The sequence below is a fragment of the Balearica regulorum genome, chromosome 5 (genome assembly GCF_011004875.1).
Source record: "Balearica regulorum gibbericeps isolate bBalReg1 chromosome 5, bBalReg1.pri, whole genome shotgun sequence".
Lineage (NCBI taxonomy): Eukaryota > Metazoa > Chordata > Aves > Gruiformes > Gruidae > Balearica > Balearica regulorum.
This window is the reverse complement of record NC_046188.1, coordinates 33,516,132-33,531,315: the sequence shown is the minus strand read 5'-3', so window position 1 is coordinate 33,531,315 and position 15,184 is coordinate 33,516,132. Positions and strand designations below refer to the sequence as shown.

Here is a 15,184-nt window from a genome sequence, read left to right as displayed (position 1 = left end):
AAAACCCCACCAAAAAACAAACCCACAATCCAGACCTGATTTCATTCACTGAATTATTTAACTTTGGAAAAATGTCACCTAAATTTTCAGTCTTCTGATTTATTTTAGTTCATGTGTGCAATAGAAATGATAATTGCTGACATAAAGGTGAGGTCATTTGGCTGCTGTAGCAGTAGAAAAATGGTGGCATATTGAGTGGGAAGAACTTTGATTTAATTTTGCAATTTTTGTCTGACTTTACATACAGAAGGTTGGACTTAGGAGTACAATGATAATCTGCAACCCATACTTTTATCAGGGGTGAATTTTACTGGCTGAGGACACAGGCATTATGGCAAGGAAAGTTCTTGAATTATTACTTTTTTCTAAATGAAAGGTCTTTGATTAATTATTGACGAATGGTTGCTACATAATTGCTAAATTATTAAATTGCTTTCATGTCCCACTGTTTCTCATATACCAGGAGCCCAAGCCTTTTACCCTGAAGAATTTGTTGGCAACTTGCCAGATCTCAGGGGCTGCTCGCACTTTCCTTAGAATTTATGAATAGAATGGTAAATGCATATTATGGTAATATTGGCTGTACTTCTGTCTCTGCTAATAGACGATAAGAAAATGTTTACTCATTTGTATGCTTGCCTTAGAAGTTGATGAGTACTTCTTGATGCAAAGAGTGTTTCTGTAATCATAGAGAATTTACTAAGAGTTACAATTTCTGTCTGGAAACAAAGTCTTCACTTGAAATAGGGAGCAGTTGGATACATATCTTTTATCTTTGATTACTAAACTTAAATGAGAAAGTCAGCTTTAATCCTCTGTTTCATTCACAAAGTAGGAAGAGACTGTTCTTCGGGTAGTGTTTGGGCTGATCATTTATATACCTTGTGTCTCATTGTGTATTTGAGTTAAGATGAATTTTCTATAGTTTAGAAGATGTTCTCATCATATTTCTTTTGGATTTTGAATTGGAATTGCATTTTTAGTTAAGCGTAATTTGTAAATTTGCTGTTTTCTGGCTTATCTGAACTAGAAGGCAGATTTAGCAATCATAAAATTTAGATTAGAGTCTAAGCTGTCATATTGTTTGAATACAACATCCAACTTGCAAAACAAAATAATTGGTCTTCAAAAATGTTAATATTCTAAATGACTAAAAGGCAAATTTCTGGTGTCATTGATGACATTTTAAAAATATTGCTGACTTTGTTAAATGAACATTAAGGATCTGTTCTATGAGCTGCTGAATATCCTCAGTTCCTGTTGACATTAGTGGGAACTGAAAATCCTTTAGCACCTTGTATAATTGGTGTCAAGAATGATCTTGAAGTCAGTGACATTGAAAATGAGGATTTCCCACAACAAAGATGGGAAATAGTCTCACATCTTTTGAGTATTCGATGTTAATTGCCAATAATTATTCTAAGCATTGATGGTTACAAGCAGAGCTACCAATTTTGAAAGTGACTTGTAAACAGTCACGCCTGGTATTCACTGTGGAAAGGTTACAGTTAGAAAGATCTTTTCTGGTTTTCTCTATATTTTTAATAGTTTTGTTTAGGGATTTTTGCAGTGGAAGCTACAATGAGAGGAAGAATAAAAGATTTTGACTAACTGTTTTATAGGTTGTCCATTCTTGTTGCATCAGCATTAATTATTCTTGATGTATTTGTCCTATAGAAACCTTGTTGCCATTGTTGACAGATGGAGTTCTCTTTTATGTCAGGAGTGTAATTTTTTAATGAGCACTTGATTAAAGGTTTTCTCCTGCTCCTTTTCTTTAAGAGAAAATGTGAAAGGAAAAATGAAAAATGCCTCTCGTAACAAGACATTGAAAAATGATTTAATATATGTTCCAAAAAAGATTTAGATTTTACACCACCAGACAACTAAACAGTCACATAGAGCATTACCAAGGTATTGTTTTCTCAGAACATTTATACTTTTCTCCAAAAAAAAAGGCTAAAGAGGATTCATGCCTTTTGTTTACCTAACTGAATTTTAAATTTAAAATGTGGTCTTTGATTTTATGAAAACATTTAAGTTCCATGGATTTCTTCTTTCACACCTAATTTTGAATCATTTTCTTTTTAGCTAAGATGATGGCTGAAGTCATAAACACTCTTTGAAGTTTTAAAACAAAAACCTATGAAAGAAAACTGTAAAGTAACACAAACTATACATTCAACAATAAAAATACAGTATCATTTGAATATATGAACCTGCTATACAAATATTCTGGTAACTATATAAAAAATTGAACCTACATTGTATAAATAACCCAGTCTCATGCTTGCCTAAGAATAGACAAAAGATTTGAAATTATTTTCTAGCCCCGAGACAGACTTTGCTAACTGTATCCTGCATGTTATGGAGAACTGTATTGCTACTTTGACTGCAGAAGCATCATGGGTGGGCATCTGTTCCTCTAAGGGAAAGCATAAGGGGGTTAAAGAAATACTCCCAGTAGTGACATTGGTGTTAGCAATGGAGTTGAGGACTGCAGGTCAGCTTCTCATGAACTACTTGAAGCAGAATGTTAATGCTTGCTTAATGTGAAAAAACCTGGACTGGACTTGGCCTGAAGCAGCTAGTGCTGGGACACTTTAGAAGGTGATATAATCTGCTGATGAGGAGACAAATTTCTCCTGCAGAGAAGGGCGAGTGTCCTCATGCTCGGGCATGGTACAGGTGCTTGATTACCATCTATCAGTACAGTACATTAATACAGAATTACAGTGAACTATTCAGCAGTTGTGTGCTCCTTACTCCAGCAAAAGGACTTTGGTTCCTGCTGCACAGCTGCTCATTTCTAAAGGGGGGAATAATTCAAATAGTCACGTCTCTTATTTTGAATGTATTGGTTTATGTAGTTACGTGTTTTAGTGCAATATCCAGCGCTTCAGGAATATTCTTAAATGTATATGTTAATTTAGAAAGTCTATTCCGTACAATTTATAAGGGAAACAGCAAGTTACTACCTCTTTAGATCTTGCTTTAGCTTTTTGCTTTTGACTTAGAAAACTCTTGTTGGTTCTATTTGTGAGAATTTTTTGAAAGAACAAATATTTACCAAAATATAGAATGCAGTTGTTGAATCTGTCGCCAAAAATTGTGTTCAGGGTATACTGCTATGCGAAGTGCTACTTCTTGCGTTCATTTGTAGTACAAGTTTCTCACAGAACTGAACTATCTGTGCTAAAGAAAGATAGATAAATATGGGAATCTGAACAACCTTTCATGTCCACTGGGGAAGAAGGACTAGGAATTCATTCATTTATCTGAATGTTACAGTGCCAGTTCTTCTTGAAATGTAACACATTGGTAATTTTTATATGATTATAGTACGTATACAAAGAAATCAAGACCCCTCTGTATGATATTTGGGGTTTTTCAGCCTTTTAATTGGTAGTCTTTTAGAAAGTGCACACTGAAATTTTCAGCAAAATATATTTAATAGACTGCCTTAATGTAATACTTACATATTTTAATTTCCCTTTTGTGTTAGCTTTCTGAGAAATATGGAGTCCATGTTTGCGGAGAAGGTGGAGAATATGAAACATTCACTCTGGACTGCCCTCTATTTAAGAAGAAAATAGTTGTGTAAGAAACAGTTTCTTCCATTTCCTTGTATTAAAGCAATGGGAACATATTCACATTTAGCTTGAGGCAACTTTTGTTGGCAGAGGTAAAACATGTCCTCTAAGTTCACAAACACTCACTTTGTTTAACACTGGCAAAGTTCTCTGAAAACCTAAATCAATACCTGACAAGACGAGGCCTTCATAGAGGGCTATAAACTTTTTAGACATTTGCACTTTCGTTTACTTGCTGATTATGGCCTGCAGTAAAACTGGTACCTACACACTGACACTTTTATCCTTTCATGAAGTGCGAATTGCCTGTAATATTTATCTTTCATTACAGCTACATTTGATAAACTGCCACATCAGTAGCCTGTGGGTTCCATTAGCTGTGTGTATGTGTGTGCATGTGTGCGTGTTTTAAGCTTAGCAGCTTAGAATGATAACGGTAAACATTTTTCTTCAATTATTAGGGATATTTTAAATACAAACTTTGCATGAATCCATCTCATTTACGCTGAGTAGTTTATTCCTTTGACATAAATTGCTAAAATCTGTGTAGTGGGATATGGAAAATATTTGTGTCTTGATGCAAGTTTCTTATTAGTCTGTTAAATAGCTAAGCCTGCTTGCTTCAAGTGAGATGTTTTGACTGCTGTTCCTTTTCTTAGCCAAGTAAACAGACTAGTAATCATGTACTGGTGATACTCAGTCATCTTAGGGAAGGTCAAGATTATGGAGAATATAGACATGATTAAGGCTTTCATGATGAAGATCTATTTGTTAACAGAGCTGTTAACTCTGTTTCATTGCATGGCATTTGGGAGAAGAGGAGCAACAGACAAATTGGTAAAGGGGATGGCAGCTACTCTGGCAGATGGCTGCTGAACTGTCGGTCGACTGGAAGATAAGTCCTTTGGAGTGAACTGAAAAAGTAGATAATTTGAGTCTGGAGATACCTCCATGCAGGAAAGCTGTGGAATTTTTTAGTAAGAAGATTCAGAAAGTAACATGTAGATTCTTTAAACTGGATTTAAGTTCATGGATGGAATTAAGAATGTGTGGGCCAGGAAGTGAGACTCTTGGAAAAGATTCTCTGAGGGGAACCAGCTGCGAGGTAGAAGCCGTAGGTTGTGAGCCAACCTGCTGACTAGTAGAAGTTGGAAAGTTAAGCAGGAAGTTAGAATAAAATGTGTATCATGCCTGGGTACTTCTTATCACAAATAAACTTGGGGACAAAGGACAAAACTCCCCAATATTCTGTCAGATAGAATCAGTTCCACCTTTTCTAGCAAAAAGGAAATCTTGTGAAATCATTGCTAGAACACGATTTATTTTTGCCTTTAAAGTCTGATGTGATTTCTATTAAACTGAAAAATTCTTACCAATTCAAGTAAGTGTCAGAGGCATAATTTTGTGAAACTTTGTTAGAGTAATACTCTCCATTACCAGATAAATGTGGCCTATTCAGTGTTTATATTGCAACACTTGCAACCAAAAGTATACTTCAGAAGAAGGGTAGCTAGATTTTAACTGACAGATTATGTGGACTTGTATCAGTTTTTACACTTAAGTGTGTTTGGCTGATTATTTACATTCTTTCTTTGGAGGCTTCTTATGTTACAGATTAAATCTGGGAGTTCATTTGAATTGGATACATAATTTCCCAGTGCTCCATATCAAAGCACTCTTTGGATAGATAGATTAGACAAAACTGTGTCAAATCTTGTGAGAAATTCTTGGTAGGTGGAGTGTGGAGAGAGATTTTGGGTTGTTGGTTTTTTTTTTTTTTGCATAGAATTTTAGGAACACTTTTAGAGAAGTACATGATGCCCTTTGTTTGGCATCAACCAAATACCAGCTTAAGTAGGAATATCTTATAATATATTTTAAATGTATTTCTTGATATCAGTGGTTTAATGACCATTCAGGCAACTAGGAAAAGCTAAATCAGAGGTGGTCTGAGTTGTCTTTATTTCTATTGGCGACACTCCAAATAATAATAAAAAGTAACAATAAATGCATGAAAAATACAAGAAAAGGCAAATATATAAATCAGTGGGTATTTAATAATAAATATATGGCACAGCAGACTCTTAAACAGTTACTCAACTAGTTCTAAATATACATTTCTGTAATGGAAACTGAATAGCTACACTGGCATTGTGTGTCTCTGGCTTGATTAGCCCTGCTTAGCTCTGACATTATTCATGTCATAAAGACATGCTTTTTGAGGGGGCAACCATGTGAAATCTATTACTTAATGAACTTCTTATGAAAAATATTCTGTAGTTTCTTTGTTATTAAATAAGTAACAAGTTTGTTTATTTTGTGCTTTTCATTCTTTTCGTTATTGCTTTTCATATACACTGAATCTAAACAGACTTCATAATCATGTTGTTAAGTATGCTAGTATAGTTTCCAAATGTTTAGATAGCCATGATTCTGGTACATATCCTGATATAATTTTTAAAAACTAAATGGAGTTCTAAGAATTACAATTTAGAGGTTAAAACCTGTCAGGATTTTCAAGGTCTCTAAATTCGTGAACTCATCCAAGACATCTTCCTAGAGAAAGTTTCTGAGGAAGACATTGAAGATTATTTTTGCCTACAAAACAAGTGTGATGGATTAACCTTGGCTGGCTGCCATGTGCCCACCAAGCTGCTCTCACTCCCCCTCCTCAGCAAGACGGGGAGAAAATAAAGTGAAAAAGCTTGTAGGTCAAGATAAGGACAGAGTGATGGCTTACCAATTACTGTCATGGGCAAACCAGACTCAACTTCAGGGAAATTAATTTAATTTATTTATTAAAATAATTTATAATATTTTATTTATTAATTTTATTATTATTAAAAAAATAGAGTAGGAAACAAAGACAAAACTAAAACCACCTTCTTTCCACGCCCGTTCATCCCAGGCTTAACTTCACTCCTTTGTTCCTGACTCTTCTACCTCCTCCCCACTGAGAAGTGCAAGGGGATGGGCAATCAGGATTGTGATCCGTTCATAACACTGCATCTCTGCTGCTCCTTCACACTTTTCCCCTGCTCCAGCCTGGGTCTGTTCCATGGACTACAGTCCTTCATGAACTGCTCCTGCGTGGGTCTTTCCCACAGGGCAGTTCTTCAAGAACTGCTCCAGTGCAGGTCCTTTCCATGGGATGCAGTCCTTCAGGAACAGACTGCTCCAGTGTGGGTCACAGCTACTGTCAGAAAATCTGCTTCTGCATGGGATCCTCTCCACTGGCCATAGTTCCTTCCAGTAGCCTGGTCCAGCATGGGGTCCTCCACAGGCTGCAGCGTGGATATCTGCTCTGATGTGGTCCACCATGGGCTGCAGGGGGAAACCTGCTTTGCCACAGTCTTTTCCATAGGCTGTGTGGAACCTCTGCTCTGGCACTTGGAGACCTCCTCCCACTCCTTCACTGACCTTGGTGTCTGCAGGGCTGTTTCTCCTATATTTTTCTCACTCCTCTCACAGCTGCTGCACAGCATGTGCATTTTAAAATACATTTTAAAATGTATTATCACAGAGGCACCACCAGGGTTGCTAATAGGCAAAGAAAAATATAGCCTTGATGTGTTACTTGTGTGGGACTCTCATTAATATAAAACTGTATGGTGAATTTTGCTTTTGAATTTTCAGTTGAATTCTTGCCATTCTTCTCAATCTTCATTAAAAATATGCCTCACAAAGGAAGCATGGCAGATTGAGTGAAATATTTGAAAATAAACAAGATTCAACAATGAAAGCAAGATTTTGCAATCAAAATGTTCAACCAAGAGTCAGATGGGGTTTTATCTGATTTTCCCAGGTAGACTACTGTAATCCAGTTGTCAGCTTTCTTATGCTCAGTATCTGAGAGGTACCAAGCATTGCCTGTCCTTCTTACATTGGTATTTAAAGTGCAATTGATTGACACCTCTTCAAATCATAAAGATGTATTTCTCATCTATGTGAATGCCATCTAATATCTACTCTTATGGTAAAGGCCCATTTTTATTTATGGAAAACAGAATAGTTTGTTTTTTTCAGGTAAATTGGCATATTTGAAATATTTGGGAAGTATAATTTTGCATTTATATACCATACCATTAGCTCTGCGTTTAGGTTTGTAATTCTAGGTTTGGAGTTAAAAGCACATCTGTAAACATGAAAAGATAACGATGTACTGAGAGCACTGATTGTACTCTCAGACTTGCTCTAACTTGTTATATTTGTCCTGTGAAAATGATACTGAATTTTTAAAATGATTAGATATTTCCTAGATCTTCAAGGAGACTCGAGAGATGATTATAATTTCAAAAAATAGATAATTGGGACAGTTTTTCATTATTTTCCAGAGTCTTCTGAAAATGTTCTTCAGCAAAATTCCTGTGTTTCCATCATAATCAAACATGAATCACCTTATGTAGTCACGTTCCTACGCAAAATTCAGAATTGCAGCATGAAGTGGCCTTTATATAATTATCAGGGTCTCTCAAATCTCTGTTTTTCATTTTAATCTCCACTTTTCATGTGGGTTTAAGTGGCTTTTTTTTACAATTTCCTAAACTGGATGTGACATCTAAGTTTAGGACTTCCTATCTTTCTTTAATTGTTGACTCATAATTGGATGCAAGCAAAACTGTTCTGCTTTCCACCTATTTGTTACATTTACTATTGAATAAGACTGTAAATTTTATCAGTTAGAGCAATAATGTATGTGTGGAGAGGCTGACAGAAAATGAAGTAGGAAAAAAATACTTTCTTACGTATTGCAATACTATTTTCGGCACCACATGATCTACCTATTGTGACCCGTCAGCTGAGAAATACTGGCATATTGAACTACCCATCAAATACCCATGTGTTAGCTGTATGTCATAAGAATGTACTTCATACCAAGAAGAAATATCTCTTAATATTTGTGATACTTCTTGTGCAACAGTTAAGTACTCAAAAATTCTGAAGTTCTTCAACAGTTAGTGTAGGTCTCAATACTTAGCACCTCTTCTGCTGTACTAGTGAATTGGAACATACAGGGATACAAGTAGAACTGCTTCTTTTACTTTGGAGTTAAATATATTTCTTAAAGTTACTAGCTATTCTTTAAATTCAACAGACACATACATTTAATAACCATAAATGTTCATTTTTCTTTTCTGGTATGAGCTTTTCTGTTAATTTAGTTTTAAGTAGTTGATGCTTCACTGAAAAGTACCAGACTTGCCCATGTAGGACTTGAACAGCAAGCAAGAAATGTTTTTTTGAGAATATCCTCAGACCCTGAGGATACCCAGGTACTAGGTCCTACTAGAGTCTTGGTGTCTGGTTTTTATTATTTCTAATTATGTATTCCTGTTATTAAAGATTTCCAAAGTTATTTTCTACCTAGTTCTGTTATAAGACACCATGATCTTTTGAAAAGAATGACGTTAATCTTAAGGGACTATCTTTAAGATATCTTAAAGGAATAAGTGATATTTTAAATATAAGGAACCTTGATAATAACTTTCAAGAATGAAGCTGAAGGCTTATTTATCAAATTACTTTAAAAGTTTACTGAAAGGCAAGTGGAGTTTCTTATGCTAATGGTATTTATCTTTATTGTGCAGTGTAGTGATGATGATTATCTTAGGAGCTTTTTTATTTTAAATCCCAAACCACATTTTATAGAACAGATATTTCTGTTAATTTTACACTTTCATTAAGTCAGTGGAATCTGGCCAAGACTTCAACTGTTTCCCATTTGCATGGGTTTTATATGGCATCACTAGAAATCTATCTGTCTCATCTCATTGAATACTGTGAAGTTATCAAGGGCACTGTGGTTTCAAGAAAATTATCTGTGTGTCCTTAGCCTTACTTATAACAATTTTCAGATTTTCTTGTACTGCGTCTGAGTTTCTCTTATGTTTTCTTTGAGTTTCTCACCTTCTGATGTTTGTTTCCTAGAGCTACCTTTTTCTTAAGTAGTAAAACCATGCAGATGGATATAACAGATACTGCCTCTTGTGAATCAAAGTGTGACAGATTGTGTCTGTAAAAATGAAAACTAAAATTAACTAATTTGAATCAGCACACAGGAAGTTTATCATTGTTACCAACACATTTGGCATTAAAAAGTTGTGTCTAGTAGTCTTCAATATCAGATGCAAGATGGTCAAATCAGTCAGTTTCTCAGCGTGAAATATTTTATGTTGTTAAAACCTCAAGAACTAATCCCTGGAGCATTAATCAAGAAGAATGAACTTTTAAAAAATCTCCTGTTGATGAAATTAGAAGATTGCTTTACATATCAGTCTCTAGGATGTAAAACAGAATGTCATTTAAGCTTTCATACACTACAGCTAACTGAATCTCTCAGTACTGGTGTGGGAGTATAGTTTATTCCTTTTGAAAATTAAAAATTTGTGAAGATAATATGGTGTTCAACATACGATTATATATAGCAAACTATTTTTTATTCATTGGTATAAAAACTAAATAAGAAATAAATATATTTTCAGTGAGTTACCTTGGAGTCTGTGTTACACAGTGATTATTGTTTATATGTAAAATTATATACTAATATTTGATGCTAATAATTTTGTATTTCAGAGATTCAGCCAAGGTTGTTGTGCATTCAGCTGATGCATTTGCACCTGTGGCCTACCTTCACTTTTTAAAATTACACCTGGAGAATAAGGCAAGTAGATTGCAAATGTCATCTTCCTTTAAATCTGTATGTATGCTTTCTGGTTTTATGTTGCTTTGTCACAGTTTGGAGTGAAGCCACATATTCTCATGTGGGTGTACTTTCAAATAACGGTGTACAAGTTTAGTTGAATTTCAGAACTTGCCATAAGGCAAAACTCAACACAAATGCTACCTTGTGTCAAATGAATGAACGGAGGTAGTATTATTTGTGGAGCATTTTTCATCTTGAAACCTCAAGGTGCTTGGCCAACGTGGTTCAGTCAGGCACACGTGTAACCTGTGTAGTCCAGCTAGCCACACCACAGAACACAGCTGTGCTAGGGAACGGTACAAATGGTGATGATTTGCCGGGAGGTGGCATCTCTTTTTGCCGTTTCTGATGTAAAGTGGATGATTTAAAAACTTGCTGACCTGCAGGTGCTGGAGTTTTACATGTACTGGGTTTTGTTTTATCTTTTCCATATGAAAGATACATCTAATGAATGACTTCAAATCAGGTAGAGGAGATTATCCTGGTCAAAGATCTTAAGGGAATCATTAGTAGTTCACTGGGGTTCAGTCTCTTACCTTGTGATTCCATGGAAACACCAGAACAGGAATAGGAACTCCAGTGGTTTAAATATTCAGACTTTTATGTGAGCAGGGCTAAAAAAGGCAAACCAGAAGTTATTTTTCTTAGTATTTGTCTGCACTTTTCTATTTTTCTTTTCATTATTTTGTGGGTTAAATGATTTTTTTTTTCCTCCTGAACATCTGTAAGTGCTTTATTTTGTTGAAGAGACTGCCTCATGATCTTCCTACTACTATTGCAGTCATCTTCTTATAGGCCTTCCTACTTCTTTCTACACTTTGGAGGTCACTGAACATCTTCTAGGTGCAGGGATTGTTATAGAATGTTATTATATTGGTGTTTTACATTTCATGTCTCTTGAGCAACTACATTTCCCCAATTTCTTTCAATAGATCATGCCTTTCCCCCCCCCCGCCCTTCTTTAATTTTATTGTTCCAAATGGATAAAATACCTGCACATTTTTCTTCCATGATGGCCTCATTCTTGCCTTGGAAAGTAAATTGTATTTCATCCTGTCAATTTCTACTTTGGGATTTCTTTCAAAAATAAAACATTAAATATTTGTGTGGGAGACTGTGAAAAGGATATCAACTAACTATGTGAAGCAAAACCAAATAGGCTGAATAAAGGAAAATTTGGGAGCGGGGCATGGTGGGGAAGAGAGATAATATATTAATATTTCTTTGGGGGCACTGACTTTATTGCTCATGGCAAACTTGATGCTAAAATGCACCATACATCACTACAATGTGACAGGCTAGGGAAAATGAAAAACACAAAGCTTTACATAAATCAGGCAAAAAATCGTATTAAAATGCATAACATTTTATATAAGAATCAAGATTTTACTTTTATCTGTTCAGAAGCTCTTTTCCCCTTCTTATGTAGATGTTTTAGATTTGGTTAAAGCCTCACAGTTTCAAGCAGCGTTGTAGTAAATCATATTTCAAATTCTTTGTAGACAAAGCTGTCACACTCTCAAAGGGGTAAGGTTTACAGAGGCTTGTCCTGGATTTTGGTATATAAACTAATGTCTTGTATAGTTAAAAGGAAAATAGTCTATTTTCTGCAGTGGTTGCCTCATAAGGAAAAGCATTATAATATTTTGGCTATGAATTATTTTATGTCATGATAAAATAAGCTAGGTTTGCAAGAAGTTATAAATATGGAGAACCAGTCAGTCTTTCAGAGCATAACTTGTTACTAAGTTAGCACTGTTTAACTGCATAATGATAAAGAGATGCCTTCAAGATTGATATGCCTGTAGTACTGTACTTTTTCTCACTATTTGTTGCTTACAAGCCCTACGAAAAAATTTAACTATCAGTTAGTAATTCAGCACTTAAAAGCCAATCGTACAATAACAAATCACTGCAGGGGAAAACTGCTTTAGAAGGAGAACTAATTTTAGTTTCAGGCTTTCAGGGGATTGCTGAAAATTGGGCAAAAACCACTCCATTATGAACAAGGTATAAAAGTAGAAACCATTAATAGACTGCACAGTGATGTGTAATTCTAGTAAGTATTATGACATCAGTTTTGTTATCATTTCAACTGAGATACACACATATTTTTAACTTCTATTGTATATTCATTTTATCTTAGTTACGTGCCACAGGTGTTAATTTTACATTCTTTGAATTTACTTTTATAATCATTATGCAATTAGAGCTAGTGTACCTTAGTCTCTGCTGTGTTTCCTCCTCTATAATGCATTTTCTTCAGCTAAATCTCTTCATGTTTAACTACAAAGCCTGCATAGAAATTTGTTTTAGATTGTTTCTGGCAGCAAAATGAGCCCTTGTGCCTGGGGGAAAATAACATTTTACTCACTGTTCTGGTTTAATGCATTACTGTGCAACTTCAAGATGTGTTTTTGCATAATAATTGAAATTTTTTTTTAACAGACCCTCTTTTCTTTCATTACCAGTGATACAGAAAAGGCTAAAGAGATAAATAAATATAAAAGATTTTATTATTAAAACATTCTTAAAAGTTTGGTAAAGATGGCTTAAGATAACTTTTTTGTAGGCATTTTACAAAAATATCAAGAATAAATAATAATGCTAATAAAACACTCATGCTCAAAATGCAGGAATGCCCCATTTACTTGATTGTAAAAAACAAGGTCACCGCTATGATGTACGTAATACAGGCACCTAGCTTCATCAGTATTTTTGCCAATGAGACTGTCACTTTGTACCTGTAAAATGTAGGATGTTTTTTGTTGAGGAGGCAGCAATTTCTGAAGCATACTCCAGAATCTGTAAATCAAGTGTATCAGCTTTTGTATTCAATAAAAGTTTAATTTTGAATATTTTCAATTTGGATAAAATACAACTGTGGAACAATTTTATTTTTTTTTTTAGTTTGATAGCACAATGAACATTTTTATTTTTCCTGTATTATATGATTCTTTGTTGTGTTGGCTTTTGAATGATCAGGAACAGAAATGAAAGCTGTTGGAGCTTCTGCTGATGTGAACATACTTCTGATGACAGCAGTGAACATATTAGCTCTCGTTCATGCTTTAAGATTTGCTCTTTCTCATGTTTAATAATGAATACTTTGTTCCCCAAGTTCCACTGAATAGGAGCACACATATGTCAAACAATACAAACTGTGAAACTGCTGTCCCTTAAGTCAGGGATAGTCCAGAATTAGAGGGAGCTTTGTAGTTTTCTTTTGACGCTTGGCAAAAGGAAGGAGCCTGTTCACCTCCAACAGATACAGGAATCATGCCTGCTGCTGCTCTTTCTTGTAGCATACTATTGCATTGTATTCACCTGTCATAAACTGACATTGTGAGGCTTATTTCTTTTCGTGTTTGTAAAAGATCTTGACCTGTTTGAGTGGAACACAAGTGCAAGTAGTTATGCCCCTCTTAAACATCAGCAAATCTATTTCACAGGTCAATTTGGAGACAATTTAAAAAAAGACTTGTAAAAGTTAGAAAAGGTGTTTGGCAGATAATTTACATGCCTTGTGTACTAAAGGAGCATTATCCTGCAGGTTAGATTTGATTTAACTTTGTAGCCTCTTTCTGTCCTGTTCCTTCTGGCCCGAATTGAGTTAATCTCCATTTAGCACTTCAGGTGTAGAATTAGAATTCATAAGTGATGTCAGGGGGAGCAGGAAGGAATTTCAAGTTGCAAAATGTGTCAGTGGCATGATAGGTGGCATTTTTTGACTACTTTGTCACCATTGAATGATACTTCTCTTAGGTAATCTTTAGTTTCCCTTCTGGATCGTAAGAATATAGATAATCCTTGCAGTTATGTTTTCAAAACTTTGTAACAAATACAGCAACTTTTTTTTTTTTTACATGGATTTATTTCAACCACTAAGATAATAAATAAAGGATTTTCTTTCCTACTCCATTTAATTGCAGATTCAGTTCAGTTCTTTGAGAAAAGAGAATTTTTTGTTCTCTTTTCATCATGAAGAGACTTTATTTGAAAGTGTTTCAGAGTAAAGGACTTTCTTTCCTATGTGGCTGTGTATTGTACTTGAAATACAGCAAGGAGATGTTTGTGGTCTCTCTCATTATATTTATTTCAAGGAATCCTGTTATCAAGGTACACCACAAAGAATAAAGAGATTATGATAGTCTTTCCTTATGCCTTCTGAGCTTTCTGCCCCCCCCCCCCCCCCCCCGTATTCTCGTTGCTGCTCAGTGGGAGAGCTATCAGTTTTGGAATTGTGTTGTGATAGGTTTTTATACCAGTTTCTGTAGTGGAGAATGTAAGCTTTTTAAGAAGGCAATCTGTTGTTTTCATAAAAGACCACTACATGGAATTTCAGCTATATCAGTCAAAGTCCTAGCTCCAAGGCTTTTTCAACAGGAGAATTTGGATCTTGGAACACTCGTGCATTTGCTTAACTTCATTCTGAGCGCACTTGCATCACTGACATGAGTTATGTGAATGTAGTTAAGCATATGCATGCATGCAGGCTCTGATCCAAAATTAGGTTGGTATCACAATGTACAGTGGGTGTGGGAGAAACAGGGTAGTAAATGGGAAAATATATTGAGTCTGTGAAGTAACATGAAAATGTTATGTGGTAAAATAGGTTCTGTAAGATTTAATTAAAACGTCATTATAGCACGCTTGATTTTTTGTTTTTGAAGTGATGAGAGTATTATTCTGGGAAAGTTAGTCTGTTTGTGGCAGTCTTTAACTTTAAGTTTAAAATTTTTAGATTACTTTCTCTGTCAACAGGAATGGAAGATCAACATTTGTATGAGATTTGAATATAGCTACTAAACAGAGTCTGGCAGCTCTACTTAGGCTGGCATTGAGCCTGTTCTTCTAGTGCCAGGTTCCACACCTAATACTTCTGCTG

General features: G+C 35.1%; 1 protein-coding gene across 1 annotated transcript in view; it reads left to right on the top strand.

Annotated features, from left to right (window-relative positions):
• The window catches only part of DPH6 (diphthamine biosynthesis 6), a 221,488-nt gene that overhangs the window by 70,914 nt on the left and 135,390 nt on the right, over positions 1 to 15,184 (top strand). The window contains exons 7-8 of the mRNA XM_075754099.1: positions 3,506 to 3,600; positions 10,167 to 10,254. Coding sequence (XP_075610214.1) covers positions 3,506 to 3,600; positions 10,167 to 10,254 — 183 coding nt within the window. The remainder of the gene's footprint in view (positions 1 to 3,505; positions 3,601 to 10,166; positions 10,255 to 15,184) is intronic.